At 44.2% G+C, this 15897-nt stretch overlaps 1 protein-coding gene across 1 annotated transcript in view; it reads right to left on the bottom strand.

Annotated features, from left to right (window-relative positions):
- Window positions 1-15897, bottom strand: part of LOC138638114 (probable cation-transporting ATPase 13A4) — a 385556-nt gene that overhangs the window by 112549 nt on the left and 257110 nt on the right. The window contains exon 22 of the mRNA XM_069727134.1: window positions 13055-13097. Within this exon, the coding sequence (XP_069583235.1) occupies window positions 13055-13097 (43 nt within the window). The remainder of the gene's footprint in view (window positions 1-13054; window positions 13098-15897) is intronic.

The raw sequence follows: 15897 nt of genomic DNA on the forward strand, positions 1-15897 counted from the left end.
GTTATTTATATCTGTCTTTTTGATCGCGTGTTATTCCACTTTTTGTTCGGCGGTATGATAATAAAGCGTTGTTTTTTGCCTCTTTTTTTTTTTTTCTTACGGTGTTTACTGAAGGGGTTAACTAGAGGGCCAGTTTTATAGGTCGGGTCATTACGGACGCGGCGATACTAAATATGTGCACTTTTATTGTTTGTTTTTTTATTTAGATGAAGAAATGTATTTATGGGAATAATATATATATATTTTTTTACACATTTGGAAATTTTTTTTTTCTCTTTTCTTTTGTCCCGGGGGGGGGGGACATCACAGATCAATGATCTGACAGTTTGCATAGCACTCTGTCAGATCACTGATCTGACTTACAGGGCTGCAGGCTTCACAGTGCCTGCTCTGAGCAGGCTCTGTAAAGCCACCTCCCTCCCTGCAGGATCCGGATCCGTGGCCATCTTGGATCTGGGCCTGGAGCAGGCAGGGAGGGAAGTAAGACCCTCGCAGCAACGCGATCACATCGCGTTGCTGCGGGGGGCTCAGGGAAGCCTGCAGGGAGCCCCCTCCCTGCACGATGCTTCCCTGTACCGCCAGCACATCGCGATCATCTTTGATCGCGGTGTGCTGGGGGTTAATGTGCCAGGGGCAGACCATGACCGCTCCTGCAACATAGTGCCGGATGTCAGCTGTGATAAGCAGCTGACACCTGGCCGTGATCGGCGGCGCTCCCCTGTGAGCGCTGCCGATCGCATATAACGTACTATTCCGTCCATGGGAATTAAGGCCCACCCCACATGGATGGAATAGTACGTCTAATGGCTGAAAGGGGTTAATTATGAAAAATCCACTTTTTGATGTCCACAGATTTCTGTAAAATTGGAGTATAATTTAATTACACTTGTAATTGGTAATCCAAAAAAAAAAAAAGTCGGGCTGCACAGCCTCACTCTTTTCGGCAGATCAACAGCGGTGAACAATGACGAACAGCCTTCAGTGCAGGGGGTGCTCGCATGGAAGACAGCTGCATATGTATGACAAAGAACAGAAAATGCGACAGCACTCACTCTGTTGTAGTCCAATGCTTTATTCAAAACATGAAGAGTTACAGCTTCACGGTCCGAGGGAGTGCAGGTGAATGGGAGGTGAGCAGGGAACGACTGTCGTTCCCTGCTCACCTCCCATTCACCTGCACTCCCTCGGACCGTGAAGCTGTAACTCTTCATGTTTTGAATAAAGCATTGGACTACAACAGGGTGAGTGCTGCCGCATTTTCTGTTCTTTGTCATACTTGTAATTGGTAATGGTTAGGGAATTATGGGTGTTTTTGGTCAGTGTTGGGGTGCATTAATTCTTGATTATAGAAAAAAAAAGGAGAAGCCTGTGATTGGTCCATGTGATCGGGTATCTGTGAGGTAAGTGTTTGTTCCACAACTTTCTAACAGAAACATCTGTACTGTACTGTTGGGTGCACTACAAGTTCCAGATACTCTAAGCGAGAGCTGCTGAGCAGAGAGAGGGTTGCCGTTCAGTCCAGGATTGCAGATAAGTGCATAGTTAAACACAATCTCAAAGTTTAAATGCAAAAACATCATTTGGTGTTCTCCTTACTAGCTTTCCATTGTTTTTTCAGCTATTATTTGCATGGTTTATCCCCATTTAATATGTGCTCCATGGACAATGCTATCAGATGTGCATCTTGTGAGATGCAGGCATGGCTTGAACAGCCGTTTGAGGGTGTCTGCACTCGATGTCAGTGAGTTACATGTTTGGAAGCCCATGTAATGGATCTAAATGTGAAGCTTGCAACACTCGAGAGCATTGCAAACCTGAAGAGGGGTTTAGAACTCACTGAGCTTGTGGTGACTGGGGTCAGTGATATGGAGGAGAGTGGAGGTGGGGTAGATCAGGGAAGAGCAGTATGTAGCTGGGTAAATGTTACAAGAAGGGGTAGGAAGAAAAGTGCTACGAAGCCCAGTCCTGATCTGGCACAACCAAGTAACATAGTAACATAGTAACATAGTTAGTAAGGCCGAAAAAAGACATTTGTCCATCTAGTTCAGCCTATATTCCATCATAATAAATCCCCAGCTCTACGTCCTTCTACAGAACCTAATAATTGTATGATACAATATTGTTCTGCTCCAGGAAGACATCCAGGCCTCTCTTGAACCCCTCGACTGAGTTCGCCATCACCACCTCCTCAGGCAAGCAATTCCAGATTCTCACTGCCCTAACAGTAAAGAATCCTCTTCTATGTTGGTGGAAAAACCTTCTCTCCTCCAGACGCAAAGAATGCCCCCTTGTGCCCGTCACCTTCCTTGGTATAAACAGATCCTCAGCGAGATATTTGTATTGTCCCCTTATATACTTATACATGGTTATTAGATCGCCCCTCAGTCGTCTTTTTTCTAGACTAAATAATCCTAATTTCGCTAATCTATCTGGGTATTGTAGTTCTCCCATCCCCTTTATTAATTTTGTTGCCCTCCTTTGTACTCTCTCTAGTTCCATTATATCCTTCCTGAGCACCGGTGCCCAAAACTGGACACAGTAGTCCATGTGCGGTCTAACTAGGGATTTGTACAGAGGCAGTATAATGCTCTCATCATGTGTATCCAGACCTCTTTTAATGCACCCCATGATCCTGTTTGCCTTGGCAGCTGCTGCCTGGCACTGGCTGCTCCAGGTAAGTTTATCATTAACTAGGATCCCCAAGTCCTTCTCCCTGTCAGATTTACCCAGTGGTTTCCCATTCAGTGTGTAATGGTGATATTGATTCCTTCTTCCCATGTGTATAACCTTACATTTATCATTGTTAAACCTCATCTGCCACCTTCCAGCCCAAGTTTCCAACTTATCCAGATCCATCTGTAGCAGAATACTATCTTCTCTTGTATTAACTGCTTTACATAGTTTTGTATCATCTGCAAATATCGATATTTTACTGTGTAAACCTTCTACCAGATCATTAATGAATATGTTGAAGAGAACAGGTCCCAATACTGACCCCTGCGGTACCCCACTGGTCACAGCGAACCAGTTAGAGACTATACCATTTATAACCACCCTCTGCTTTCTATCACTAAGCCAGTTACTAACCCATTTACACACATTTTCCCCCAGACCAAGCATTCTCATTTTGTGTACCAACCTCTTGTGCGGCACGGTATCAAATGCTTTGGAAAAATCGAGATATACCACGTCCAATGACTCACCGTGGTCCAGCCTATAGCTTACCTCTTCATAAAAACTGATTAGATTGGTTTGACAGGAGCGATTTCTCATAAACCCATGCTGATATGGAGTTAAACAGTTATTCTCATTGAGATAATCCAGAATAACATCCCTCAGAAACCCTTCAAATATTTTACCAACAATAGAGGTTAGACTTACTGGCCTATAATTTCCAGGTTCACTTTTAGAGCCCTTTTTGAATATTGGCACCACATTTGCTATGCGCCAGTCCTGCGGAACAGACCCTGTCGTTATAGAGTCCCTAAAAATAAGAAATAATGGTTTATCTATTACATTACTTAGTTCTCTTAGTACTCGTGGGTGCATGCCATCCGGACCCGGAGATTTATCTATTTTAATCTTATTTAGCCGGTTTCGCACCTCTTCTTGGGTTAGATTGGTGACCCTTAATATAGGGTTTTCATTGTTTCTTGGGATTTCACCTAGCATTTCATTTTCCACCGTGAATACCGTGGAGAAGAAGGTGTTTAATATGTTAGCTTTTTCCTCGTCATCTACAACCATTCTTTCCTCACTATTTTTTAAGGGGCCTACATTTTCAGTTTTTATTCTTTTACTATTGATATAGTTGAAGAACAGTTTGGGATTAGTTTTACTCTCCTTAGCAATGTGCTTCTCTGTTTCCTTTTTGGCAGCTTTAATTAGTTTTTTAGATAAAGTATTTTTCTCCCTATAGTTTTTTAGAGCTTCAATGGTGCCATCCTGCTTTAGTAGTAGTAATGCTTGTTTGGATGATAATAGAAATGCAAGCCCAGGACTGGGATCACTGCAGCAGGACATTGATCCTAGCAACCAGGAAAAAAACTGCTGTAGGAAGGAGGGAAATATGAGTGCAGAAAAAGCCAGATTCATTTTGGTGGTAGGGGACTCTATATTTAGGAGGACTGACAAGGTCATCTGCTGCTGAGACCATGAATGCCGAACATTGTGCTGTCTGTTGGATACTCAGGTTCGACATATTGCCGATCAGATAGACTGATTGCTTGGTGGGGATGGACAAAACCCAGTGGTCATGGTACATATCAGTAAAAATGACAAAGCATGAGGGAGGTGGAATGTTTTTAAGAATAATTACAGGATAACTAGGAGAGAAGCTAAAGGCCAGGACCCCCAAGGTGTTTTCAGAAATACTGCCAGTGCCACAAGCGTCATTCGAAAGACAGCAGGAGCTCAGGAAGATAAATGAGAGGCTTAGAAATTGGTGCAAGAAGGAAGGGTTTGGGTTTCTGGAGAACTGGACAAACTTCTCTGTTGGCTACAAGCTCTACGGTAGGGGTGGGCTGCACATCGATTTGGAGGGTGCAGCTGTGTTTGGGGAATAAAAGGTAAGATGGATGGAGGAGCTTTTAATCTAGTATCTGGGAGGAGTGAGGGTAGTTGTGCTAATAAAGGGATAGATAGAGTAGCCAGAGTGAAGCAGTAGGGGTTAATGAGGATATAGGGGGCTGGGATATGCAAGGAAAGCAAGGAGTTGAGTAGGAGTAACAAATGTGCTAATATTGCTAAACAAATGTCTGCTGGCAAACGTAAGATGTCTCACAAACAAAATGAATGAACTGGAGACTTTTATTTTGATTACAGAATATGATGTGTTGGGCATTACTGAAACCTAATATTATTAAAGCCATGACTGGATAACAAACGTAGAGAGTTACACTACATTTAGAAAGGACAGGAAAGATGAAAAAAGTGGAGGGGTGTGCTTCTTTGTAAAATCCAAATTAAAACATGTGCTCAATGAAGACATTGGGGGGAGTTACAGCAATATAGAGTCACTATGGGTAAATGTACATGGGGATGGCAATAAGGGAAAGCTGCTAATTGGAGTTGGTACAAGCCTCGAAATATAGCTGACAGATAGAGGATGAAATGCTGCAACAAATTAAAAAGGCAGCAAACAGTAACAGGGGTCTTATAATGGGGAATTTTTACTATTAGCTACAAATTGTTATTCACAGTTCAGGACAATTACCTCTCGGCTGGTAGATGCACCAACCAGGGGAGGTAATCTGCTGGAACTGGTTCTATCAAATAGACCAGATACAATTTCAGGTCTACAGTTCAGTGAGCGTTTGGGATGCAGTGACTATAATATGGTAAGTTTCAATACAATTTTCAATCAAACATTCAAAAGGGGAAACGTCAAAACCGGAAACTTTAGGGAAGCTGATTTCAACAAGTTAAGGGAAGAACTTAATCACATAGACTGGGACCATGTCATAGTAACTGGGGATACCAATATAAATGGGGCTTTTTTAAGAAAATACTACTAGCATCCCACAGAAACTGTATACTCTCTTGTAATAAAATGTTAAGGAATCAAAAGAAACCATTAGTGATAAATAAAAGCAAAGTTTAATGAGACAAAAACATAGGGCATTCAAAAACTCATGAAATCTGAGAATACTGAAATGACATTTCAGGAGTATAAAGATTTAAGTAAGAAATGTAAAAAATAAATCAGGCTAGCAAAGTTATCTACAAAGATAAATATCGCCAACGGCACTAAAATACAACTCCAAAAGATGTATTATGCATCAATGCCAAAAAAACAGATGCTATCTGCCTCTTAAAAAGGATAATAAGATAATTATACAGGACAAAGAAAAGTCTGAGAAACTAACGCCTTCATGACCTTAATGACCTGGCCATTTTTTGCAATTCAGACCAGTGCCCTTTATAAGGAAATAACTCAGGAACGCTTCAACGGATCCTAGTGATTCTAAGATTTTTTTATCGTAACATATTGGGCTTCATGTTAGTGGTAAATTTAGGTTGATAATTTTTGCATTTATTTGTGAAAAAATGGAAATTTGGCCACAATTTTGAAAATTTAGCAATTTTTAAATTTTGAATTTTTATTCTGTTAAACCAGAGAGTTATGTGACACAAAATAGTTAATAAATAACATTTCCCATATGTATACTTTACATCAGCACAATTTTAGAAACAAATATTTTTTCTAGGATGTTATAAGGTTTAAAATTTGACCAGCGATTTCTAATTTTTACAACAAAATTTACAAAACCATTTTTTTTAAGGACCACCTCACATTTGAAGTCAGTTTGAGGGGTCTATATAGCTGAAAATACCCAAAAGTGACACCATTCTAAAAACTGCACCCCTCAAGGTGCTCAAAACCACATTCAAGAAGTTTATTAACCCTTCAGGTGTTTTACAGCAGCAGAAGCAACAAGGAGGGAAAAAATTAACATTTTACTTTTTAGTCCCAAAAATGATCTTTTAGCAACTTTTTTTTATTTTACCAAGGGTAAAAGGAGAAACTGGACCCCGAAAGTTGTTGTCCAATTTGTCCTGAGTATGCTGATACCCAATATGTGGGGGAACCACTGTTTGGGCGCACGACAGGGCTCGGAAGGCAAGGAGCGCTATTTGACTTTTTGAATGAAAAATTGGCTCCAATCTTTAGCGGACTCCATGTTGTGTTTGGAGAGCCCCTGTGTGCCTAAAGATTGGAGCTTCCCCCAAAGTGACCCCATTTTGGAAACTAGACCCCTCCAAGGAACTTATCTAGATGCATAGTGAGCACTTTAAACCCCCAGGTGCTTCACAAATTGATTCTTGGAAATTAAAAAGTACTTTTTGTTTTCACAAAAAAGTTCTTTTAGCCTCAATTTTTTAAATTTTCACATGGGCAACAGGATAAAATGAATCCTAAAATTTGTTGCGCAATTTCTCCTTAGTACGCAGATACCTCACATGTGGGGGTAAACCACTCTTTGGGCACACGGCAAGGCTCGGAAGAGAAGGAGCGCCATTTGACTTTTTGAATGGAAAATTAGCTCCAATCGTTAGCGGACACCATATCGCATTTGGAGAGCCCCTGTGTGCCTAAGCATTGGAGCTCCCCTATAAGTGTCCCCATTTTGGAAACTAACCCCCCCCCCAAGGAACTTATCTAGATGCTTAGTGAGCACTTTAAACCCTCAGGTGCTTCACAAATTGATCCGTAAAAATAAAAAAGTACTTTTTTTTCTCAAAAAATTTCTTTTAGCCGCCTCAATTATTTCATTTTTACATGGGCAACAGGATAAAATTGATCCTAAAATTTGTTGGGCAATTTCTCCTGAGTACACTAATACCTCATATGTGGGGGTAAACCACTGTTTGGGTGCATGGCAGGGCTGGGAAGGGAAGGAGCGCCATTTGACTTTTTGAATGGAAAATTAGCTCCAATCGTTAGCGGACACCATGTCGCATTTGGAGAGCCCCTGTGTGCCTAAAATTTGAAGCTCCCTCACAAGTGACCCTATTTTGAAAACTAGACCTCCCAAGGAACTAATCTAGATATATGGTGAGCACTTTGAACCCCCAAGTGCTTCACAAAAGTTTATAACGCAAAGTCATGAAAATAAAAAATCTTTTCCTCAAAAAAATTATTTTTTAGCCCACAATTTTTAATTTTCAAGGGGGTAACAGGAGAAATTGGACACGAAAAGTTGTTGTCCAGTTTGTCCTGAGTACGTTGATACCTCATATGTGTGAGTAAACCACTGTTTGGGCACACGTCGGGGCTTGCAAGGGAAATAGTGACATTTTGAAATGCAGACTTTGATGGAATGGTCTGTGGGCGTCATGTTGCATTTGCAGAGCCCCTGATGTGCCTAAACAGTAGTAATTCCAACACAATTTACACCAATTTTAGAAACTAGACCCCCAAGGAACTTATCTAGATGTGTGGTGAGCACTTTGAACCCCCAAGTGCTTCACAGAAGTTTATAATGCAGAGCCGTGAAAATAAAAAATCATTTTTCTTTCCTCAAAAATGATTTTTTAGCCCGCAATTTTTTATTTTAACAAGGGTAAGAGGAGAAATTGGACCCCAAAATTTGTTGTCCACTTTGTCCTGAGTATGCTGGTACCTCATATGTTGGGGTAAACCACTGTTTGGGCACACGTCGGTACTTGGAAGGGAGGGAGCACCATTTGACTTTTTGAATGCAAGATTGGCTGAAATCAATGGTGGCGCCATGTCGCGTTTGGAGACCCCCTGATGTGCCTAAACAGTGGAAACCCCTCAATTCTAACTCCAACACTAACCACAACACACCCTAACCCTAATCCCAACTGTAACCATGACCTTAATCACAACCCTAACCCCAAAACACCCCTAACCACAACCCTAACCCCAACACACCCCTAACCCTAATCCCAAGCTTAACCACACCCCTAATCACAAGTCTAACCCTAACCCCATCACTCCCCTAACACTAATCTTAACCCTAGTTCCAAGCCTAACCCTAATTCCAACCCTAACGCTAACTCCAACCCTAACCTTAAGGGTATGTGCCCACGTTGCGGATTTGTGTGCAGATTATTCCGCACCATTTTTGAAATATCTGCAGGTAAAACGCACTGCATTTTACCTGTGGATTTACCGCAGATTTCCAGTGCTTTTTGTGCGGATTTCACCTGTGGATTCCTATAGAGGAACAGGTGTAAAACGCTGCGGAATCCACACAAAGAATTGATATGCTGCGGAAAATACCGAGCGGTATTTTCCGAACCATGGGCACAGCGGATTTGGTTTTCCATAGGTTTACATGGTACTATAAACATGATGGAAAACTGCTACGAATCTGCAGCGGCCAATCTGCTACGGATTCGCAGCCAAATCCACACCGTGTGCACATAACTTAATTCTAACCCTAACCCTAATTCTAACCCTAACCCTAATTGCAACCCTAACCTTAACCCTAATTCTAACCCTCATCCTAATTGTAACCCTAACTCTATGTTAGGGCTAGCAGAACGCACCAAATAATTAGAGAAAAGGAATAAGGTGCGTTCACAGCCCTGGGTCCACCGTGCAGAGATGAAACCTGCTGCTAAGCAATGTCGGACTATATGCCGGTACAATGAGAATACACACACGGGTTAGCTTCACCCTTTGTGAAAGAAGCAAACCCTGTTGCGTCACAGGGCCGCAGTACCACACGTAATGGAAATAATAATAAAGTAGCATGAGAGTGCATGTGGTGCCACACTGACGGACGCCACTAACCACCCAGACTTGAGTTTGGAAAGCGCGGTGATAGCGATGCCGCACTGGTGGTCACAGCAATAGACGCTGTTTGTCTACTATGTTGGTAAAGTAGGGCGCTCGATTACAATCATCCTCCTTACGTGAGCATTCAAACACAAGGGAGGGGATGATTAAAGAGCTACTTTCACTCACAGCACACACACATAAACAAGTGTATACTAGCGCATGGCAGTGCGGCCATGCAAACCTTTTATAGCTGCAGCAAGTTCAGGACCTTCCTAGAGGACCAATAAGAACTGCTACAGTAACTGAGCAACTTCAGGACCTGAGCAGGCTCCACTGCGGCTGATGCAGAATGAGAGACTGCAGCAGACAAGGTTCAAGATTCCCCCTGTGCAGCTGCAGGAACTCGACTCCGAACACCCTAACCCTAATTTAACCCTAACCCTACTGGAAAAATAAAAATAAATATATTTTCTTTATGCTATTATGTTCCCTACCTATGGAGGTGATAAAGGGGGGGTTATTTACTATTTTATTTAATTTGATCACTGTGATAGGTTCTATCACAGTGATCAAAATGTACCTGGAATGAATCTGCTGGCATTTTGGAAGATGGCGGTGCCCATAGGAGAAGATGGAGGGACATCGGGACTCAGTAAGTGTGGGGTGTGGGATCGGACAGTGGGGGGGTGGAGGGGAGAACGGGGGGCGGAGGGGAGAGGAGGGCAGCAAAGGACAGGACAGACGGGAGGAAAGACTGACGGCGGCAGCAGATCGTCGCCGTCAGTCTGTGGCGGGGCAGATCAGGGTCTCCAACCATGGCCGTTGATATTGCAGCATCGGCCAATGGCTGGATTGTAATATTTCACCAAGTTTCATACGTGGAATATTACAAATTACTCTGATTGGCTGTTTCACTTTCAACAGTAAATCAGAGCAATCATAGCCATGTGGGGGCAAAGCCACCCCCCCGAGCTGAAGTACCCCTCCCCCTGTCCCTGCAGGTCGGGTGAAATTTGAGTTAACACCTTCACCCGCTCTGCAGGAACGCAATCATTCTGTGATGCAGCATATGTGTCACAGGTCGGATTGGTACCGACTTTTATGACGCATACATTGTGTAACAGGTTGGGAAGGGGTTAAATTGGGCCTAGTTTTTAATGAGGCCTTCCTCCACCTCTCAATTTTCCACCACTAGATCACCAGGGTTCACATGTTCCATGCTGCTACAGAGAGTCGATTTTTTGGCAAAGGTGTCTATGATCCCCATTAAAACATTTTTTTAAATTTACCCCATGGGGAAATGTTTGTCAGCCCATACATTTAATGTATGGGCATTACAAGCCTAGGAGACACAATCCTTTACATTGAGCCTAGTTTTTATTGAGGCCTTCAGCAATGTCTCCTCATTCTCCACCACTAGATCACCACGCTAAACGTCTTCTGTGCTGCTACAGGCAGTCCATTTTTTGGCAATGGTGTCTATGATGCCCATAGTATGTTTTTAAAAAATGTATCCCCCTTGGGGAAATGTTTGTCAGCCCATGCACTGCGTGTATAGGCATTACAAGTCTGGGAGACACAATCCTTGAGATTGTGCCTAGCTTTTAATGAGGCCTTCAGCATTGTCTCCTCATTCTCCAACACTAGATCACCACACTGAACGTGTGGCAGTCAATTTTTTGGCAAGGGTGTCTATGATCCCTATTAAATATTTTTTTTAAATTTACCCTCATGGGGAAATATTTGTCAGCCCACACACTTAGTGTAGAGGTATTACAAGTCTAGGAGACCCGCTCCTTTGTGTTGTTTCTTCCAAGGAGGGATTGGGGTGCGTGAAAATTTGGAACAAGGCGACCCTTGCATTTAATGCATAAAAAACGTTATGGCAGGACCAACTGAAGAATGTGAAGTGGGCTTTCCTGTGGCCATCCAGTAACTGGGTTGAAAGGCTTATTGGGGTGCATATGTCTTGATAGCAGGGCAGGCCTTGCATTCAATGGAACATTTTTTCAGGAAGCTCTCCTGTACCTCTCGTGAAAGAGGTATTGTGGTGTGTCATAATTCTTGGCAGCCTACCTACTCACTGCATAGGCAAAAGCAGCATAGGAGATCCACTGTTTAATAATGGCCTTTTTAGAATATTAATGCTGTCTGATGCCTCTCTGAAAGTAGGCTTTGTGACTTTAAGAGTCCCTCCTTCATAAATTAAACAAGATGTGTCTGCTTTTGTGTCACACACCACATGGCCAGCTTGGGTTATTAAATGTTACAATTACATTTCCCAGGGAATGCATTTGTATTGGTTGAAAGCAATGTTAAAGTTGAAAAATGCATCAAAAACGCTGCGTGTGAACAAAGCCCAAGCGGTGGAGGAACATTTTGGTCTGGGGTAAATTATTTTGCCTTATATACAGTACAAGTCATTAGTCTGGAAAGGATGTACCTTAACATATTTTCCAGCAAAATCCATTTTGGGTTAGTTTTTGTATGCTTTTATGTGCACCTGTAAAAATGGCATGAAACTGACAACATTGCTTAGAGCTGTGACCTAGGAGTCAAAAATGCTTCCAGGGGCAATCCACATGATGTTCCTGTGTCATTTCAGCAGTGTTTTCATCATTTTCTGACGTTTTTAGACCTTAAAAGGACCCCGGGGGGATTGGGTAAAAATACTCGGGTTTCCCATACACTAATGTGGCACCCCTAGGGGTATTTGCCACAAAAATAGTTACTGACAGTAAGTACAAATACTAAAATAGCAAGACTGCACTACCACCTCCGGCCAGAAGGGGGAACTCCAGAGACTCCCCTTGATCCATTCTGGTCTGAGAGAAGAAATGGCAGTTGGGCCAAGGAGCTGATAGTGAGAGGTCATACAGTTAAATCTCTAACAGCCCTGTGACTGTTACCAGGCCTAAATCACCGGCCTGAGGAGAAGAGGGATAGAGAAAAAAGGACATTGTGAGAATCGGGTAGCATTAATCACTACCCAGAACAGGCGCAAAGACGGATACCGGATCCGTGGCTGTATTCATTATATATAATACAGCAACCGGAAAAACGTGAGGTGATATCAGCTTCACTAGGGTCGGATGCAGCAACAGACACAGAGTTCAGCGGTACTCCCAGAGGGGGTAAACCGATAAAAGGACTCGGGTTGCCCGTCGAACCAGGACCCGGAGGGGACAGATTGGGCCGGCAGCCAGTTCACATACAGCAGCAGGGCCACACAGAAATTGCGCACAATAAGAGGCGAAGACCCCGGCAGGGTCAAAGTAACTCAGAGTTCCCATACAGACTCCGGTGACAGGACTGGTTGTAAATCCTTTTATGTTAAAGTAAACTGGTTAAACGTTTCAGTGCCTCAGTCTTTCATTTGGACAATAGCCATCTATCCAGGATCGAGATCGTCACCGCTGGGAGAACCTGCTGCTGATCAAGTAAGTGCCTGTCCCCTCATGATACCCCTTACACTGTGCATTGCCTGAGGCCACAGCACCGGGTCAAGCCACCCGTGACATCCCCCTCAAGAGACAGACTCCATTGGTCCGGTGCTGGGTATCCCGGTCTCCTGGGCGTCACACTTACATTGGGCTCGCTGCTCGGGTCGAGTACTCAAGTATTCCAATCTGCTCGACCTGAGCAATGAGCACCCAAGCATTTTAGTCCTCACTCATCACTAGTCAGTATGCCTACGGCATGTGGAAAAAAAATGTAGGTGCTCATGATGCAGTGTGCCATTATATGATGCGCTGATTTAACGCAATAAATTTGTGTTTTATTTTAACATTTCCTTACCCCACAATCATTGGCTCCATCTCCACACATCCCAACAAAATAGCTATAACAAAAAATTGAGGTCAGTCAGATGTTTATATAATACAGAGTATAGTTATATTTAAAATGATATTTCAATTTTTTCATCATTTGCATATTATTAACATGTCTATTGATCCTGTGATTTCTATAATTCCACAACTTATCTTTCTTGGTGTTTCAATTTCAGTAATGAAGACTTGGACTATATATTAACCCCTTCCCGACCTGTGACACAGCGTATGCGTCATGAAAGTCGGTGCCAATCCGACCTGTGACGCATATGCTGTGTCACAGAAAGATCGCGTCCCTGCAGATCGGGTGAAAGGGTTAACTCCCATTTCACCCGATCTGCAGGGACAGGGGGAGTGGTACTTTAGCCCAGGGGGGGTGGCTTCACCCCCTCGTGGCTACGATCGCTCTGATTGGCTGTTGAAAGTGAAACTGCCAATCAGAGCGATTTGTAATATTTCACCTAAAAAAATGGTGAAATATTACAATCCAGCCATGGCCGATGCTGCAATATCATCGGCCATGGCTGGAAATACTAATGTGCCCCCACCCCACCCCTCCGATCGCCCCCCCAGCCCCCCGATCTGTGGCCCGCTCCCCTCCGTCCTGTGCTCCGCTCCCCCGTCCTCCTGTCCGCTCCCCCCGTGCTCCGATCACACCCCCCGTGCTCCAATCAAACCCCCCCGCACTCCGATCCCCCCCCGTGCTCCGATCCACCCCCCCTGCACACCGATCCACCCCCCCTGCACACCGATCCACCCGCCCGCACACCGATCACTCTCCCCCATGCTCCGATCCCTCCCCCCCCGTGCTCCGACGCCCCCCCGTGCCCTGATCTCCCCCCCCTGTGCCCTGATCTCCCCCCCTTATACTTACCGATCCTGGCGGCGTCCGTCCGTCTTCTTCCCCGAGCGCCGCAATGTTCCAAAATGGCGGGCGCATGCGCAGTGCGCCCGCCGAATCTGCCGGCCGGCAGATTCGTTCCAATGTGAATTTTGATCACTGTGATATAATCTATCACAGTGGTCAAAATAAAAAAACAGTAAATGACCCCCCCCCCCCCCCACTTGTCCCCCATAGATAGGGACAATAATAAAATAAAGAATTTTTTTTTTTTTCCACTAAGGTTGGAGTTAGAACTAGGGTTAGGGGTAGGGTTAGGGGTAGGGGTAGGGTTAGGGGTAGGGTTAGGGGTAGGGGTAGGGTTAGGGGTAGGGTTAGGGGTAGGGTTAGGGGTAGGGTTAGGGTTAGGGGTAGGGGTAGGGGTAGGGGTAGGGGTAGGGTTAGGGTTAGGGTTTCGATATGTGCACACGTATTCTGGTCCTCTGCGGATTTTTCCGCAGCGGATTTGATAAATCCGCAGTGCTAAACCGCTGCGGATTTATGGCAGATTTACCGCGGTTTTTCTGCGCATTTCACTGCGGTTTTACAACTGCGATTTTCTATTGGAGCAGTTGTAAAACCGCTGTGGAATCCGCAGAAAGAAGTGACATGCTGCGGAATGTAAACCGCTGCGTTTCCGTGCAGTTTTTCCGCAGCATGTGTACAGCGATTTTTGTTTCCCATAGGTTTACATTGAAATGTAAACTCATGGGAAACTGCTGCGGATCCGCAGCGTTTTCCGCAGCGTGTGCACATACCTTTAGAATTAGGCTATGTGCACACGGTGCGGATTTGGCTGCGGATCCGCAGCGGATTGGCCGCTGCGGATCCGCAGCAGTGTTCCATCAGGTTTACAGTACCATGTAAACCTATGGAAAACCAAATCCGCTGTGCCCATGGTGCGGAAAATACCGCACGAAAACGCTGCGTTGTATTTTCCGCAGCATGTCAATTCTTTGTGCGGATTCCGCAGCGTTTTACACCTATTCCTCAATAGGAATCCGCAGGTGAAATCCGCAGTAAATCCGCAGGTAAAACGCAGTGCCTTTTACCCGCGGATTTTTCAAAAATGGTGCGGAAAAATCTCACACGAATCCGCAACGTGGGTACATAGCCTTAGGGTTAGGGTTGGGTTGGAATTAGGGTTGTGGTTAGGGTTAGGGGTGTGTTGGGGTTAGGGTTGTGGTTAGGGTTACGGCTACAGTTGGGATAAGGGTTAGGGGTGTGTTGGCGTTAGAATTGAGGGGTTTCCACTGTTTAGGCACATCAGGGGGTCTCCAAACGCAACATGGCGCCACCATTGATTCCAGCCAATCTTTTATTCAAAAAGTCAAATGGTGCTCCTTCCCTTCCGAGCCCCGACGTGTGCCCAAACAGTGGTTTACCCCCACATATGGGGTATCAGTGTACTCAGGACAAACTGGGCAACAATTACTGGGGTCCAATTTCTCCTGTTACCCTTGAGAAAATAAAAAATTCTGGGCTAAAAAATTATTTTTGAGGAAAGAAAACGTATTTATTATTTTCACTGCTCTGTGTTATAAACTTCTGTGAAGCACTTGGGGGTTCAAAGTGCTCACCTCACATCTAGATAAGTTCCTTTCGGGGTCTAGTTTCCAAAATGGGGTCACTTGTGGGGGGTTTCTACTGTTTAGGCACACCAGGGGCTCTGCAAACGCAACGTGACGCCCGCAGACCATTCCATCAAAGTCTGCATTTCAAAACGTCACTACTTGACTTCCGAGCCCCGACATGTGCCCAAACAGTGGTTTACCCCCACATATGGGGTATCAGCGTACTCAGGACAAACTGGGCAACAATTACTGGGGTCCAATTTCTCCTGTTACCCTTGAGAAAATAAAAAATTGCTTGCTAAAACATCATTTTTGAGGAAAGAAAAATGATTTTTTATTTTCACGGCTCTGCGTTGT

This window comes from Ranitomeya imitator, chromosome 5, assembly GCF_032444005.1.
Source record: "Ranitomeya imitator isolate aRanImi1 chromosome 5, aRanImi1.pri, whole genome shotgun sequence".
NCBI lineage: Eukaryota > Metazoa > Chordata > Amphibia > Anura > Dendrobatidae > Ranitomeya > Ranitomeya imitator.